This window comes from Piliocolobus tephrosceles, chromosome 8 (genome assembly GCF_002776525.5).
Source record: "Piliocolobus tephrosceles isolate RC106 chromosome 8, ASM277652v3, whole genome shotgun sequence".
Taxonomy (NCBI): domain Eukaryota; kingdom Metazoa; phylum Chordata; class Mammalia; order Primates; family Cercopithecidae; genus Piliocolobus; species Piliocolobus tephrosceles.
The window spans coordinates 69534196-69552615 of NC_045441.1; the positions used below are offsets into that span (position 1 = coordinate 69534196).

The 18420-nt window shown below is 39.0% G+C and overlaps 1 protein-coding gene across 1 annotated transcript in view; it reads left to right on the top strand.

The window, feature by feature from the left end:
• Positions 1 to 18420, top strand: part of THSD7A (thrombospondin type 1 domain containing 7A) — a 492664-nt gene that overhangs the window by 250069 nt on the left and 224175 nt on the right. Inside the window, exons 3-4 of the mRNA XM_026449388.1 lie at positions 2970 to 3218; positions 5847 to 6028. Coding sequence (XP_026305173.1) covers positions 2970 to 3218; positions 5847 to 6028 — 431 coding nt within the window. The remainder of the gene's footprint in view (positions 1 to 2969; positions 3219 to 5846; positions 6029 to 18420) is intronic.

Below are 18420 nucleotides of genomic sequence, written 5' to 3' on the forward strand. Positions count from 1 at the left end.
GATTCTTCCCACTGCTAAGTATGTCTATGCCAATTATGCATTCTGGCACTGGGGAAATGACCACAGGATGAATCCCAGGAACCACTGGACCCACTGTAAGTCGGACATGAGCTAAAACTCCGTTAATTACCTGACCTCAATAACTGCAGGACCACAATGACATTTTGGGTCCCCTTGTATCAATGTCAGCTCAGAGCCAGTGTCCAGTAGTCCCCAAAATGTCTGATCATTTTCCTTTTCCCAATGCACAGTTACCCAGATAAAAGGCCGGAGGTTTTCTTAGGGAAGGATGGAAGAAAGATTAACAACATAAATTGTACATAATTTAGTGGTGTTCTTCCCCAGGGGGATCCGGCCTCCCTTTTATTCAAGAGGTTCTGAGTCTGTAAACTGGCTCAAATCTGGAAATTGATTGAGGGGCCATGATTCTGTTTTCATAATTCAAATGTATTTTGTCCATTTGACCTAGAAGTTTTCTGCTTATATAAATTAAGTAGGAATGCAGTAGGCTTCCTATCAGTTTCACTTCTAGGAACACTATGATTAATTAACCAATGCCAGAGGTCTACATGAGTCAGACTATTCTGATTGCTGCTTTGCCTCTGCTGTCCATTACAATAGCTGTGTCTACCTTGCCTTTGATGGTTGAGTGCCACCACTTGGCCTATACCACCTCAGGATCCAATTATTCCCATTGTATTTAAGTTTTGTAGTTGAGTGATTGTGGTTTCCACTGTTAGATCTGACATACAGAGAAGAGCAATTACAAGGCTTTTCAAAGATGTAGGTACTGCCCTCAAAAATCTATTTTGCAAGGCATTGGTCAAGGGTATATCTTCTATACCTCCCAGTTGGGATGAGTGGGTCTAAAGTGACTAATCCACTCCACCATCCTAATCTCCCTAAGCCTTTGGATCCCTTCCTCTACATTAAACCAAGGGAGATCAGGCCTTTCCAGCTCGCTCACAATGGGCATCTTGAATCCATATTTTAGCTAGCCAAGCAAATAAACCATTAGAACCTTTTTTAACTCCCCGAGCTATGACATTAAATGCAGAGTCCCTAATTAGTGGGCCCAAATCAATAAATTCAGCCTGACCCAACTCTATCTTCCTTCCACAATTATCCCACACTCTTAATATCCACTCCCATGTCTGTTCTCCAGATTTCTGCTTATATTAATTAGAGAATTCAAGCAGTTCTTCTCAAGTGTAGCACACCTCGTTATGGGTCATACTCAACCTTACCTCTTGGGGCCTGCCAGGACTTTAGTTATAGGTATAGAAGCAAACAGGGGTGTTGGGAGTGGCTCCTGAGGAGAATCAACATGATCTTGCCTGGCAACTGCCTCAGGGGAGGCCATCACCATTGCCTCAGGCAGTGCAGGGTTTATCTCCTCAGACAAAGGTGGAAAGGCTGATGGCAGCATGGGTTGGAGAGGGGATGTTGCCAATACTGGGGATAGAGAAGTTGTTTCTTCTGGAAAAAAAGTTTCATCAGAGTTTACAAACTCAGTGTCCCCAGTTTCATCAGGGTCCTCCCACAGGTCCCCATTCCAAGTTGCAGGGTCCTATTCTTTCCCAATCAATGCCCTCACTTTAACAGTAGACACCTGGTGAGGCTTTGCATACACCTTTCCTTTCAGGTGACCCATTCGCATGATAAGAGCTTGTGTCTGTATGGCCACAATTTCAGCTCTTTTTCAACAGAAGATAAGTCTCTCAGAACAATCTTAGTAGATTTGAAGCTCAGTATCTGCTTCTGAAGCTAGGAGTTAGAATTCCTGAGTTCATCATTTTCTTTCATCACTTTTCCACTGAACTTAGGAGCAATGAACTAACTTCATTATGTTTCTTGGCTCTCCATTTATGGTCAAAGGTATTATGTATAGAGTCACTAAACTCCTTGCCTCTCATGATTGATGAATCGGAGCATCAAATGCATTTATTTTGCATAACTCCCTAAACAGTTCATGCCAAGGACTATGAGTGTTCTCCATACTATTAGAAGTAGAGTCCTTAGCATTTTGAGGTTTAATATTAAGCAGCCAACTCCAGAAACCCCCAAACCAATGAAAGAACTCCATCCTTAATATTCTGTCCCTCTAGAACCACTCCTGGTACCAAAATCTATATTAGTCAGGGTTCACTAGAGGGACAGAACTAACAAGATAGATAGATATATAAAGTGTAGTTTATTAAGTATTATCTCACATGATCACAAGGTCCCACAATAGGCCGTCTGCAAGCTGAGGAGCAAGGAGAGACAGTCTCAGTTCCAAAACTGAAGAATTTGGAGTCTGATGTTTGAGAGCAGGAAGCATCCAGCACTGGAGAAAGATGTAGGCTGAGAGGTTAGGCTAGTGTAATCTTTTCACGTTTATCTGATTGCTTTATATTCTAGCCACACTGGCAGCTGATTCAATGGTGCCCACTCAGATTAAGAGTGGGTCTGCCTTTCCCAGCCAGTGACTCAAATGTTACTCTCCTTTGGCAACACCCTCACAGACATGTCCAGGATCAATACTTTGCATCCTTCAATCCTATCAAGTTGACACTCAGTATTAATCATCACAGTTATCCAGGCATATTTACTTGATTCCCTAAACCGAATGGAAATTAGCATATGTTAACAGTTCTTGGTTTCTCATTTTCTAAATTAAAACAAGTCTGGAATGAGTAAAATGAACAGTATGGTAAACTTAGCTTTAGCTAATTTTACTTAATTATCTTTATTTTCTATTTCCTATGAATGGTTTAACAACTCTTCAAAAACAGAAGAATATGCAAATGTTAGCTTTGAGTCTAACTGCTTTTCCACATCGTAAAGGTTGATGTATTTTCAATGAAATTGGAATCACACCTCCAAGTAGAAATAAAAATGACCAACTTGATTCACTCTTGAGTATAGAAGACAAAGTTCATAACTGCCTGTGAATCTGTAATGAGAATATCAATGCTCTTTTACAGCTTTTGCCAGCAAGAGAAGCTTCCAATGACCTTCCAGTCCTGTGTGATCACCAAAGAGTGCCAGGTTTCTGAGTGGTCAGAGTGGAGCCCCTGCTCAAAAACATGCCACGACATGGTGTCCCCTGCAGGCACTCGTGTAAGAACACGAACCATCAGGCAGTTTCCCATTGGCAGTGAAAAGGAGTGTCCAGAACTGGAGGAAAAAGAACCCTGTTTGTCTCAAGGAGGTGGAGTTGCCCCCTGTGCCACGTGAGTAAATAAAGAAGGGTATAGTGTCTGCCCAAACTACATTTGCTCAGCTCTTTGATTTTAACTGAACAGTATTCTGAGCAACAGTAATTTTTACACACACAAAAATATATCTTTACAAACAGTATCCTTAAAAAAACCTGATTTTACAGAATAAAAGTGTCTCTGACAAACTAAATCTCCATGAAATTTTTAGCACCAATTCTATGTGTATGTATTTTTTATAATAGGAGTTGCCAAAATTTTTCTGTAAAGGGGTAGATAGTTAAAACATTAAGCTTTGCTGGCCACACATGTCTCTATTGCAATGACTCAACACTGCTATTGGAGCTAGAGGTAATATGTAAACAACTGAGTGTGGCCGTGTTCCATTAAAATTGTATTTAGATATATAAAAAAAAGTGGCAGGTTGATTTGATCTTGGGCCACAGTTTGTCAACCTCCATTCCACAGGTAAAATAAACTTTCTAAATATAGATTATCATTAACTATTAAAATTCAGTACTTTGTATAACAAATCCTATTCAACAGAGTAAAATACTACATCAAAATAATGAGACTTTCAGTTCCATGAGGACAAAGACTGTGCTTACTAATATTAAGAAAGGGGTTGGGTTTTTTGCTTGTTTGCTTTTTGTTTAATTACTAGCATATATCACAGTATCTGGTACAAAATAAGTGTTCAGTAAATATTTGTTGAATTCAGACTAAGTAAGACTCATTCTGAAACATTTGGCAGTATGACAGTATTAAAATATAATTTCCAAGTTATCATTGTGAATTATATTGGCAATAGCAATATTTCAGCTTAATCTATATATAGGATATTTATAAAGCAACTTATGTTAGTTTTTCAATAGAGATGTGTGAACTTCATTGAGAGCATCTCTGGATTATTCCAAACATTTAAAGAACATGCATATAGCTAGATCTTTATGAACCAGTGGGGAGGCAAATTACTACTACTACTATTCCTATAACAACAAAAAAAGTAATGTTTTATACCAGATATATAATTCTGCAGCACTTTGGACTCATCCATTGTGCTCTAATGTAAAAAGTGACTGAAACCTCCACAGAGAATTTCCTCCCCAATGTCTCTGCCTATCTCACTGATTGTTCTGGTTCCTTTCCACATAATAGGCTCAAGGAAGTTGCCAGGATTTCCTGTGTTTTCTCTCCTATGAGCTTCTTCTATTTTTGTTGCAAGCTAGGTGCTTTACTCTTTTTCTTCTCAGATATTCAAACACAATTAACAAAATAAATAATAAATATATATCCTCCAGTATCTTTCTCCATGCCCTTTTTTGGGGTAACATGTTTCACAGAATGTGTAACCAATTTACATTATTGAGAGACTATTCCTCTCATTGGACTTTTTGGCAGGACCTAAATCGGAACTTCAATTTATTTAAAAGGATTATTGCAACTCCCTTAACAAATGATCTGTTGGGTTTTGCTTCCTTCCCCTTCAATCTCCAAACCAGACATCAATTATCTGTGTTTCTAGAATTGACCTGAGTGCTGCACTTCCTTTATAAATTAATGTCAGGTGTTATTTCTTCATGACCCAGTCCCACAATTCGTTAAGCAACAAATATCCACTTACAAAATTTAAAAACAGGCATGAAGGTCATCTTTACTGTCACAAAACCTTACCATCGACAGAGTGAAGAATCTAGATTAGACATCTGAGGGCCGTTTAACCTTCTGCCTGATTCAGATGAATATTAGCACATCCATTTGCACCTATGTTGGCTGTTCATCTGATTACTAAGGAAGCATCTTGGTTAAAGTGACACAAAGTGCTACATGAGTCATTTTCCTTGTGCTTTTAGAATATCCATTTTCCTTGAGGTAGAGAAATGCCATCACTTCCTATCTTCAGTGGCGTCGGGAAATGTTTCCCTAGCTATCTCCTTCAATCATATGTTGGACTGACAATCCCCTGACATTTCTCTCACATCATAATCTTGATTGGAGCTTTAATTGAGCATCAAAGATCTTCTTTCCTGTGCTCCACTGATGAGAAGTGCCAGCTCTTTGTATCATGCATCAGCACTCATTAGGAATGCTCAGTGCCACAAAAAAAAAAAAAAAAAAAAAAAAAAATCTTACTCTTGACAATAAAGAGAAAACTCTGATTTATTCTCTTATAATTTTTAACCCTAATACACAATTATAATTTTGCTACACTGTGCAGTTTTCATTTATTTTGTAAAAGGCAAAGCAAATGTTTTGGTTCATCATCACTTAGAACATTTCCCATTTTCATATTCAATCCTCCTTTGTTTATAGGCAACAAGAAAGGGCAAGCCTGGGTTAAGCTTAATTGAACATAAAATTTCATGTTTTCAGCAGTATGCTCCGTTTTCATAAAATATTTATAAGTAACTTCCAGTAATTGCAATTAAAACAGGATCACCCTAAATTTAACCCCTCATTAAATGAGCACTGCAGAGCATAAAGAAGGAGTTGAAACCAAATATGAACCATAGATGTAGTCTACAATAGATTCTCTAGGAAAATGATTTTGGGACGATTTTCATTAAAAGAAAGTATGACAGGAGTAGAGAAACATGTCATTCAGTAATTACGGTTGCTGCTGCTGGTGTTTTCTTTATTTAGGTATGGCTGGAGAACTACGGAGTGGACTGAGTGCCGTGTGGACCCTTTGCTCAGTCAGCAGGACAAGAGACGCGGCAACCAGACGGCCCTCTGTGGCGGGGGCATCCAGACTCGAGAGGTGTACTGCGTGCAGGCCAGTGAAAACCTCCTCTCACAGTTAAATACCCACAAGAACAAAGAAGGTAACCTTTGCTTTCTTCTCAAGAATTCACTTATGCAGACTGACTGAGGATGTGATGGCTCTGAAGGGGTATATACACAGCCATCCGGGGCATGAGAGCTGCATTTCTGTTCACACTGTGGTTGGTATTCTCTATGGTAAACAGGTAATCCACATGGTTGTGAAAATATTTAGTACAACTCCATCTTTGATCAATTCTGGTTTACTGACAAGTTTCTTTAAAATTTTGACTTAAAAGCCTTCTTGACTCAACCTCTGCATCAAACTTTAGAAACAATAATTTAAAACTAGAATAAAAATTTATTTGTAAATATACACAGAGCATGCAAATATATATTCAAATTTCAAAATTATATAAGAAATAAAACCTGCTTGTCAAAAAAAAAAAATCTTATTTGGAAAAAATGTGGTTAAAAATAAGTTAATTATGATACTGAATAAAATTGTCAATTTCAATTTAAATAAGTACAGAATAGAAACTACAGTAAAAGAAATCTTTAAGCCAAAGGCACTTTTTAAAACTCTTCAATTGTTTGGCAGATATATCTTTTTTTAAAAAAATATATTTGTTTCAGGACCAGATGTATTAAGTGTACAAAAGAATAAGTGAATCCAATATGGCCCAAGCTAAAACTACGTATTTTAGATATTAATTAATATGACTCTAAAATTATCATAATTATTGGATCAAGTGTATACCGAATGAGTAGATCTTAAGTTCACACACAAATATGAACATTTTTAAGCAGTAGGGTCAGCAGTCTTTATCCTCCTGTCTGAGGAATAGCAGGACTTCTTTTTTTTTTTTTTTTTTATTTTATTTTATTTTTTTTTTATTATACTTTAAGTTCTAGGGTACATGTGCATAACGTGCAGGTTACATATGTATACATGTGCCATGTTGGTGTGCTGCACCCATCAACTCGTCAGCACCCATCAATTCATCATTTATATCAGGTATAACTCCCCAATGCAATCCCTCCCCGCTCCCCATGATAGGCCCCAGTGTGTGATGTTCCCCTTCCCGAGTCCAAGTGAGCTCATTGTTCAGTTCCCACCTATGAGTGAGAACATGCAGTGTTTGGTTTTCTCTTCTTGTGACAGTTTGCTAAGAATGATGGTTTCCAGCTGCATCCATGTCCCTACAAAGGACGCAAACTCATCCTTTTTTATGGCTGCATAGTATTCCATGGTGTATATGTGCCACATTTTCTTAATCCAGTCTGTCACTGATGGACATTTGGGTTGATTCCAAGTCTTTGCTATTGTGAATAGTGCCGCAATAAACATACGTGTGCATGTGTCTTTGTAGTAGCATAATTTATAATCCTTTGGATATATACCCAGTAGTGGGATGGCTGGGTCATATGGTACATCTAGTTCTAGATCCTTGAGGAATCGCCATACTGTTTTCCATAATGGTTGAACTAGTTTACAATCCCACCAACAGTGTAAAAGTGTTCCTATTTCTCCACATCCTCTCCAACACCTATTGTTTCCTGATTTTTTAATGATTGCCATTCTAACTGGTGTGAGATGGTATCTCATTGTGGTTTTGATTTGCATTTCTCTGATGGCCAGTGATGATGAGCATTTTTTCATGTGTCTGTTGGCTGTATGAATGTCTTCTTTTGAGAAATGTCTGTTCATATCCTTTCCCCACTTTTGGATGGGGTTGTTTGTTTTTTTCTTGTATATTTGTTTGAGTTCTTTGTAGATTCTGGAAATTAGCCCTTTGTCAGATGAGTAGATTGCAAAAATTTTCTCCCATTCTGTAGGTTGCCTGTTCACTCTGATGGTAGTTTCTTTTGCTGTGCAGAAGCTCTTTAGTTTGATGAGATCCCATTTGTCAATTTTGGCTTTTGCTGCCGTTGCTTTTGTTGTTTTAGACATGAAGTCCTTGCCCATGCCTATGTCCTGAATGGTACTACCTAGATTTTCTTCTAGGGTTTTTATGGTATTAGGTCTAACATTTAAGTCTCTAATCCATCTTGAATTAATCTTCGTATAAGGAGTAAGGAAAGGATCTAGTTTCAGCTTTCTACTTATGGCTAGCCAATTTTCCCAGCACCATTTATTAAATAGGGAATCCTTTCCCCATTTCTTGTTTTTCTCAGGTTTGTCAAAGATCAGATGGTTGTAGATGTGTGGCATTATTTCTGAAGGCTCCGTTCTGTTCCGTTGGTCTATATCTCTGTTTTGGTACCAGTACCATGCTGTTTTGGTTACTGTAGCCTTGTAGTATAGTTTGAAGTCTGGTAGCGTGACGCCTCCGGCTTTGTCCTTTTGACTTAGGATTGTCTTGGCAATATGGGCTCTTTTTTGGTTCCATATGAACTTTAAAGCAGTTTTTTCCAATTCGGTGAAGAAACTCATTGGTAGCTTGATGGGGATGGCATTGAATCTATAAATAACCTTGGGCAGTATAGCCATTTTCACAATATTGATTCTGCCTATCCATGAGGATGTTCTTCCATTTGTTTGTGTCCTCTTTGATTTCACTGAGCAGTGGTTTGTAGTTCTCCTTGAAGAGGTCCTTTACATCCCTTGTAAGTTGGATTCCTAGGTATTTGATTCTCTTTGAAGCAATTGTGAATGGAAGTTCATTCCTGATTTGGCTCTCTGCTTGTCTGTTACTGGTGTATAAGAATGCTTGTGATTTTTGCACATTAATTTTGTATCCTGAGACTTTGCTGAAGTTGCTTATCAGCTCAAGAAGATTTTGGGCTGAGACGATGGGGTTTTCTAAATACACAATCATGTCATCTGCAAACAGGGACAATTTGACTTCCTCTTTTCCTAACTGAATACCCTTGATTTCTTTCTCTTGCCTGATTGCCCTAGCCAGAACTTCCAACACTATGTTGAATAGGAGTGGTGAGAGAGGGCATCCCTGTCTTGTGCCAGTTTTCAAAGGGAACTTTTCCAGTTTTTGCCCATTCAGTATGATATTAGCTGTGGGTTTGTCATAAATAGCTCTTATTATTTTGAGGTACGTTCCATCAATACCGAATTTGTTGAGCGTTTTTAGCATGAAGGGCTGTTGAATTTTGTCAAAAGCCTTTTCTGCATCTATTGAGATAATCATGTGGTTCTTGTCTTTGGTTCTGTTGATATGCTGGATTACGTTGATTGATTTGCGAATGTTGAACCAGCCTTGCATCCCAGGGATGAAGCCCACTTGATCATGGTGGATAAGCTTTTTGATGTGCTGCTGAATCCGGTTTGCCAGTATTTTATTGAGGATTTTTGCATCGATGTTCATCAGGGAGATTGGTCTAAAATTCTCTTTTTTTGTTGTGTCTCTGCCAGGCTTTGGTATCAGGCTGATGTTGGCCTCATAAAATGAGTTAGGGAGGATTCCCTCTTTTTCTATTGATTGGAATAGTTTCAGAAGGAATGGTACCAGCTCCTCCTTGTACCTCTGGTAGAATTCAGCTGTGAATCCATCTGGTCCTGGGCTTTTTTTGGTGGGTAGGCTATTAATTGTTGCCTCAATTTCAGAGGCTGCTATTGGTCTATTCAGGGATTCAACTTCTTCCTGGTTTAGTCTTGGAAGAGTGTACGTGTCCAGGAAATTATCCATTTCTTCTAGATTTTCTAGTTGATTTGCGTAGAGGTGTTTATAGTATTCTCTGATGGTAGTTTGTATTTCTGTGGGGTCGGTGGTGATATCCCCTTTATCATTTTTTATTGCGTCTATTTGATTCCTCTCTCTTTTCTTCTTTATTAGCCTTGCTAGCGGTCTGTCAATTTTGTTGATCTTTTCAAAAAACCAACTCCTGGATTCATTGATTTTTTGGAGGGTTTTTTGTGTCTCTATCTCCTTCAGTTCTGCTCTGATCTTAGTTATTTCTTGCCTTCTGCTAGCTTTTGAATGTGTTTGCTCTTGCCTCTCTAGTTCTTTTAATTGTGATGTTAGAGTGTCAATTTTAGATCTTTCCTGCTTTCTCTTGTGGGCACTTAGTGCTATAAATTTCCCTCTACACACTGCTTTAAATGTGTCCCAGAGATTCTGGTATGTTGTATCTTTGTTCTCATTGGATTCAAAGAACATCTTTATTTCTGCTTTCATTTCGTTATGTACCCAGTAGTCATTCAGGAGCAGGTTGTTCAGTTTCCATGTAGTGAGCAGTTTTGATTGAGTTTCTTAGTCCTGAGTTCTAGTTTGATTGCACTGTGGTCAGAGAGACAGTTTGTTATAATTTCTGTTCTTTTACATTTGCTGAGGAGTGCTTTACTTCCAATTATGTGGTCAATTTTGGAATAAGTGTGATGTGGTGCTGAGAAGAATGTATATTCTGTTGACTTGGGGTGGAGAGTTCTATAGATGTCTATTAGGTCCGCTTGGTGCAGAGATGAGTTCAATTCCTGGATATCCTTGTTAACTTTCTGTCTCATTGATCTGTCTAATGTTGACAGTGGAGTGTTGAAGTCTCCCATTATTATTGTATGGGAGTCTAAGTCTCTTTGTAAGTCTCTAAGGACTTGCTTTATTAATCTGGGTGCTCCTGTATTAGGTGCATATATATTTAGGATAGTTAGCTCTTCCTGTTGGATTGATCCCTTTACCATTATGTAATGGCCTTCTTTGTCTCTTTTGATCTTTGATGGTTTAAAGTCTGTTTTATCAGAGACTAGGATTGCAACCCCTGCTTTTTTTTGTTCTCCATTTGCTTGGTAGATCTTCCTCCATCCCTTTATTTTGAGCCTATGTATGTCTCTGCATGTGAGATGGGTCTCCTGAAGACAGCAGACTGATGGGTCTTGACTCTTTATCCAGTTTGCCAGTCTGTGTCTTTTAATTGGAGCATTTAGTCCATTTACATTTAAGGTTAATATTGTTATGTGTGATCTTGATCCTGCCATTATGATATTAACTGGTTATTTTGCTCATTAGTTGATGCAGTTTCTTCCTAGGCTCGATGGTCTTTACATTTTGGCATGTTTTTGCAATGGCTGGTACCAGTTGTTCCTTTCCATGTTTAGGGCTTCCTTCAGGGTCTCTTGTAAGGCAGGCCTGGTGGTGACAAAATCTCTAAGCATTTGCTTATCTGTAAAGAATTTTATTTCTCCTTCACTTATGAAACTTAGTTTGGCTGGATATGAAATTCTGGGTTTAAAATTCTTTTCTTTAAGAACGTTGAATATTGGCCCCCACTCTCTTCTGGCTTGGAGAGTTTCTGCCGAGAGATCTGCTGTCAGTCTGATGGGCTTCCCTTTGTGGGTAACCCGACCTTTCTCTCTGGCTGCCCTTAAGATTTTTTCCTTCATTTCAACTTTGGTGAATCTGGCAATTATGTGTCTTGGAGTTGCTCTTCTGGAGGAGTATCTTTGTGGCGTTCTCTGTATTTCCTGAATTTGAATGTTGGCCTGGCCTGCTAGGTTGGGGAAGTTCTCCTGGATGATATCCTGTAGAGTGTTTTCCAATTTGGTTCCATTTTCCCCCTCACTTTCAGGCACCCCAATCAGACGTAGATTTGGTCTTTTGACATAATCCCATACTTCTTGCAGGCTTTGTTCATTTCTTTTTCTTCTTTTTTCTTTTGGTTTCTCTTCTCGCTTCATTTCATTCATTTGATCCTCAATCGCTGATACTCTTTCTTCCAGTTGATCGAGTCGGTTACTGAAGCTTGTGCATTTGTCACGTATTTCTCGTGTCATGGTTTTCATCCCTGTCATTTCGTTTATGACCTTCTCTGCATTAATTAGTCTAGCTGTCAATTCTTCCACTCTTTTTTCAAGATTTTTAGTTTCATTGCGCTGGGTACGTAATTCCTCCTTTAGCTCTGAGAGGTTTGATGGACTGAAGCCTTCTTCTCTCATCTCATCAAAATCATTCTCTGACCAGCTTTGATCCGTTGCTCGCGATGGGCTGTGCTCCTTTGCAGGAGGAGATGCGCTCTTATTTTTTGAATTTCCAGCTTTTCTGCCCTGCTTTTTCCCCATCTTTGTGGTTTTATCTGTCACTGGTCTTTGATGATGGTGACGTACTGATGGGGTTTTGATATAGGTGTCCTTCCTGTTTGATAGGTTTCCTTCTGACTGTCAGGACCCTCAGCTATAGGTCTGTTGGAGATTGCTTGAGGTCCACTCCAGACCCTGTTTGCCTGGGTATCAGCAGCAGAGGTTGCAGAATATAGAATATTGCTGAACAGCGAGTGCACCTGTCTGATTCTTGCTTTGGAAGCTTCCTCTCAGGGATGTACTCCACCCTGTGAGGTGTGGGGTGTCAGACTGCCCCTAGTGGGGGATGTCTCCCAGTTAGGCTACTCAGGGGCCAGTGACCCACTTGAGCAGGCAGACTGCCCCTTCTCAGATCTCAACCTCCGTGTTGGGAGATCCACTGCTCTCTTCAAAGCTGTCAGACAGAGTCGTTCGCGTTTCACAGGCTTCTGCTCCTTTAGCTGAGCCCTGTCCCCAGAGGCGCAGTCTACAGAGACAGGCAGGTTTCCTTGAGCTGCTGTGAGCTCCACCCAGTTCGAGCTTCCCAGCGGCTTTATTTACCTACTTAAGCCTCAGCGATGGCGGGCGCCCCTCCCCCAGCCTCGCTGCTGCCTTGCGTTAGATTGCCGCAGACTGCTGTGTTAGCAAGAAGAGAGGCTCCGTGGGCGTGGGACCCTCCCGGCCAGGTGTGGGATACAATCTCCGGTGTGCCGGTGTTACAGCGCAGTATTGGGGTGGGAGTTACCCGATTTTCCAGGTGTTGTGTGTCTCAGTTCCCCTGGCTAGGAAAAGGGACTCCCTTCCCCCTTGCGCTTCCCAGGTGAGGCGATGCCTCGCCCTGCTTCAGCTTTCTCTGGTCGGGCTGCAGCAGCTGACCAGCACCGATTGTCCGGCACTCCCGAGTGAGATGACCCCAGTACCTCAGTTGAAAATGCAGAAATCGCCGCTCTTCTGTGTCGCTCGCGCTGGGAGATGGAGACTGAAGCTGTTCCTATTCGGCCATCTTGCTCCGCCCCTCAGAGGACTTCTTTCACTGGCACATTGAACGCATATCAACATATACAATTTGTTTAAGAGAATGAGGAGAGAAATACCAATACAGATTGCATGTCATGGAAGTCCTCAATGTCATCAGGAGAGCATGTAGACAAACAAGTAATTAAAATGCCGTATGTATGCCATAGAACCAAGATTCAGAATGAGCGTAAGGGAGTAGTAGAAACAGAGCCCTTTGTGGAGGGAGTGGCACTTGAGCTGAATGATGACAGAGACACTACTTACAGGAGAGCATGGCAAGAGTGCAACAGGGAGTTCCCTTCAGGCAAGGGAACAATGTGTATTAAAGCACAAAGCTAAAGAAAACAAAAACAAAAGACAAATCTCACCAATAAAGATGAGCGTGTTGTATTTGGCGGGTTGTGGAGAGGGGTGGGGAGGAGAGGAGACGAGAGGACAGGATTGGGTTTCCTAGAAAATACCTTGGTAGAAAAAGAACAAAGATAAAGGCCCTCTTTGATACCACCAAATGAAATACCAAAAAAGGAGAATATTTTGGGAAGGAATATGAGCAAAAATGATCAGAAAATATGGTAAAGAACCAAGAGAAATGAATGTTTTAAAAACCAAAGAAGAAGTGGCCGGGCGCGGTGGCGCCAGCCTGTAATCCCAGCACTTTGGGAGGCTGAGACGGGCGGATCACGAGGTCAGGAGATCGAGACCATCCTGGCTAACACAGTGAAACCCCGTCTCTACTAAAGAATACAAAAAACTAGCCGGGCGTGGTGGTGGGCGCCTGTAGTCCCAGCTACTGGGGAGGCTGAGGCAGGAGAATGGCGTGAACCTGGGAGGCGGAGCTTGCAGTGAGCCGAGATGGCGCCACTGTACTCCAGCCTGGGCGACAGAGTGAGACTCCGTGTCAAAAAAAAAAAAAAAAAAAAAAACCAAAGAGGAGATGGCTTCTCTGCCCCTCCCAAAAAGGACTGACACCAGTGACCAGTAATTCATGGAAGATAAAAACTGAAGTTTTGCAGTTGCAACTTTCAAAATTTAATTGTTCTGTATCCACTAACTTTACACAGCATGTCAACTCATTTAGGAGTCTAGCCGAGGGATACATTTTACTACTAATGTATCTTGAGGTTATAAGGAAGTAGCATAAAACATGTAATGTTAGTACATTAATATTTTCTTGGCCACTTTAATGGCTGCATTTTAATACTCTTAAGTAGATTTATTATAGCAGTCTTTCCAGGGTAGTATAATTTCATTGCTAGAGGTAGATCAGATTTTAGTTTTGGAATGTCAATTATGTCCTGTAGGTTATTACTTTGCAAAGATCCTTCAGAATTTTGAATTGCAACTGGGTATTTTTTTAAAGCATTTTCTTTTAGAGCTCTCCCTGACCGCTGCTAAACCACTGCAGACACCAAAAAAGTCACAGATAAAGAAGGAAAACTGAAAGAATATCATTATTAAGATGTAGTTGTTAGACTAAAGCAAATGCCAAAGCAAAGGTCAATAGATATGGAAGTAATTAATTCACCTAAAATTAATATTTATCATGTAAATATGTAACATGGATAATTTAGGAATGTGTGTCCTTTCATATCATATACCAAGAATACTAATGAACTTCTTAAAGTCTTTGCAGAAACAGTTGATTCTCCCTAAAAATGTAGCATTTATTCCACTAAATTTAGACTCTGTTAGTTTCTCTCTGGGAGCACTTAACATTTCCCAATAGGAAACATATTCAGTATACTGGTATCCCAGGGGTGACATGTGAAGTCTATAAATATGTGTGAATGGAGAACAATTAGACTGTGGGCTTGAAGATTATTCATACTCTATGTTCAGTCATGTTCATATGAAAGAATGAAAGCTTATCTTACAAAAGAGAGATATCCCTCAAAACAACTCCCCCAGCTACTAAGAAGACACTCATTTCAAGAATCCAAGACTGTGTAACCATGAGCAACCTGTACTATGAACAACTCAGTTTTACTTAAAGAACAATCTACACTGTTCTTTTTGCAGATTCACACCCTGTGTTCTCTAGATGACTTGGTTTCACATATAATGAAGATGTGAAAAGGACCCTAACACAAAATAAAATACTTTAACTCAGAAATAAAATTTCTTAGTACAAAAAATACTGAAAGCAAGTGATATGAAATTTATGTAAACTTCCTTTATTAACTTGGTGCATTGTATTACACAGGGGAATGGTAATGACTACCTTAGCACAAAGGCAGGAAGCAATAATGACTTTACTCATTGGTATATTCCCTGCTACTAAGTGACCTACACCATAAGGGACAGAAAAACTCTTCTCCTTGGAGTTAATATATTTAATTTCCAAAATAATAAAATGTATCATATTAAAGTACTCACAAGGTCTTTAGTATAATATTCACAATTTGGTATGCTGTTTGTGTCAGTGTAATTATATCATCAGAACATATCCTATATTGGAGATAGCACCTGTAAACAATAGAAAAAATATATCTAACCAATATTAGACAATGTCTATATTTTATTATTGCACTGCTCTTAGCTGTAGGTAACCCTCTCAATCCTGACAACTATTCCCCCACAATATTCAGGTGAGCTGAATTTCTACTATATCATTTCCGTAGAAGAAAGGCTCCACAAGTTCCCTACTGAGAATGTCAGTAGTAAAACCCTTGACAGTTTTTGTTCAGCCAGCTGATCAGATTTCCAGTTGGCTGTGAAGAATGTCCAGGTTATGCTGGCGTGAAATCTACCGTTATCAGAACATGACAGGAAGAGGTCTTGCCTGTGGGGAGGTTTTCTGCATGAGTCCTAGAAAGCTGATGAACGTGTTGCTGATCGTTGGATGTGTGGAAGTAAATTGATTCTTTTTAGAGTTCAAAGTAAAATGAAAGTAGATTTTATCTACAGTAACTCAAGAAATTCTTCCATTTAGTACAGAGTGAACATGTTTTTAAATGAGAGAAACTAAAAGTATTCGCTATAAGGCACCATTAAGCTTACAGTGACTTATAGGAAACTTAAGAGCATTACTCTGTAGAAAACACATTAAAAATCCACACTAAAATCTAGATATTGTCTGTGGGATTGAGGGTTATTAAGAAAGACAGCCTGGATAATAAGCCTGTATGATGACATAGAATGAGATATAGCAGCAGAAAGTATTAGAGAATCAATGGGAAGATAGGCAGAGGGATGGATGATTGAACTGTGAATGGATAGATGGAAAGATAAGTAAAGAACTCACATTTCCTCATGCTCAACAAAGAAATAAGAAAATAAAATAGTCACACCATTGCTAAATGGAAAGTAAATTATTTATCATTGTATTTTGTCTACAATTTCCACACACAAACTCACTTTAGCAAAAGCTTTTTGGAAAAAGAGAAAAGAAAAGAAAGGCCATGCTTATGGTGCTATTTCCCTGTTATTTTAGAAAGTAAATATCACAGTGTGCTGAAGTCTTGTGCTGTGTCTTTCCTATTCCTCAACTTTGAAACAAAAGGTAGTTGAGAATATTTTACATGATAATTCCACCCGAAGTGTGTATCAGGGAACCATGGGTCACTGATACCTAAGACAGTCTCCATAGATTCTCAGATGCAATCCTTAAGTCATTTAGGAAAGGGAATGGTTTATTTTTACTTTCTATTTTGCTAAAAATATATCAAACCTGTCCCATGAAGAAAAATGATTTCATGTTTTTTGACTTTCTATAATGCCCTTATATAGATGTAAATTACAGGAAAACAAGATTTTTTAATTTACTGACTTCTAAAACTTTCACTATGATACTATAATTATACAAACAGGCATATAAAGTTTGGCTAGGAATACTTTTTGAGAATAATATAGGTATAAACACTCCATAATTTATTGTATTTCTAAGCATACCACTTTCTGCTCATTTTAATGTGGTAAATGAAAAAGAACTAGAACCCATAATGGCTACAGGTTGGAAACACAGTGCACTGTAAATACAGTGGAATGTAAAAAGCACTGGAAAATAATACAACAGGTCCTCAAATAATGCTATTTTGTCGATGAACATTTTGTCATAACATTGACGAGAAAAAAAAATCAATTCCCAGCTGAGGCTACTGTCTCTATGGAGTCTGCATGTTCCTCCCATGTCTGCATGGGCTTTCTCTGGGTCTTTTGATTTGCTTACATGCCTCAGAGATGTTCACATCAAGTGAACTGGCATGTTTATGGAGTCTGTGTCTGAGTGAGTGTGGGTGTGTGTATGAGCGCACCCTGAGATGGGACGGTGTGTTATCCAGCCACGGTTCCCACATTGCTCCCTAAACTGATTGAGTAGGCTCTGGCCACCCACAACCCTGGACTGGAGTAATTACGTAATAGATGATCTTACTTGTTTTTAATCTTTCTTAAGTGTACGTATAGCTTAGATTTATTTCACTGTTTAATATTAAAAGTGTTTTGGTCTTTATTTAGAAGTTTAGTGATGGTTTTGTGACCAGAAATATGCCGTGGGAACTTAACTCTCTTGTTTAAATCAATTAGCCTATGGAGAAATGAGTTCCCTTTTAGCGATGAGTAGTCAAGTTTTCCAAGAACCTATTGGTGATGTTAAGTGAGGACTTACTGTATATAATAATTAAAATATAGGAATCCCCAAAGGAATCAGAGCCTCTTCATTAGCCAGTCCTCTGGATATGTTGTGGGAGAGAACAGCTTTTACCGTATGAAATTACTCTGTGAACAGTAGACTACAAAATGGGAAGTGAGATGTCAAGAGGTTCAGCTACTGGGGTAAAAGGTAATAAAAACTCATGCTGGGAATTAGATTAAGGTAGTTAGTGGTCTACCCAGAGGTAATGTAAGAGCTTTTATTGGAGAAAAGCTTACTGATGAGACTTCAGGAAGTATTCAACCAAAAAGGCAATCAGAGAAACATATCATGAGGCAGCTCAGAAGTCAAATAAACATGAGTACTGTGCTTTATGCCTTTAACTTGGTAGGTTTTTAGTAAACATTTGCTGTTTGATATATTTATTGTCCCCTTTAAAAATGGTACGATCTCTTTTAATTTCTCTGAAAATTATCTCTTGAATATTTCTGATATCCACCCCCACTTCCTTAAATTCTGTTTCACAAAGAGGCTATATTCACACTCACACTGCCTTTTATCTCTGAATATAGAACTGTTTACACCTCTGAATTTGAATAGAAGACACATGATCTAGTCCTTAGATCAAATGACATGAGTCAAGATTCACACACCTTGTTTTCAGTTTGGACATTAATTTAAGAGAACACTTTTTATTTCTTTTATCTTTTCTAATTGTAGTATATAGTTTAAAAGCCTTTTAATTTTTCATCTTAAGGCTATTTTCAATAGAACCCCAGATAGAAATCAGGAAATCTGGTTTTCATTTCTGCTTGGCATGTATTCTTAGGCACATTACT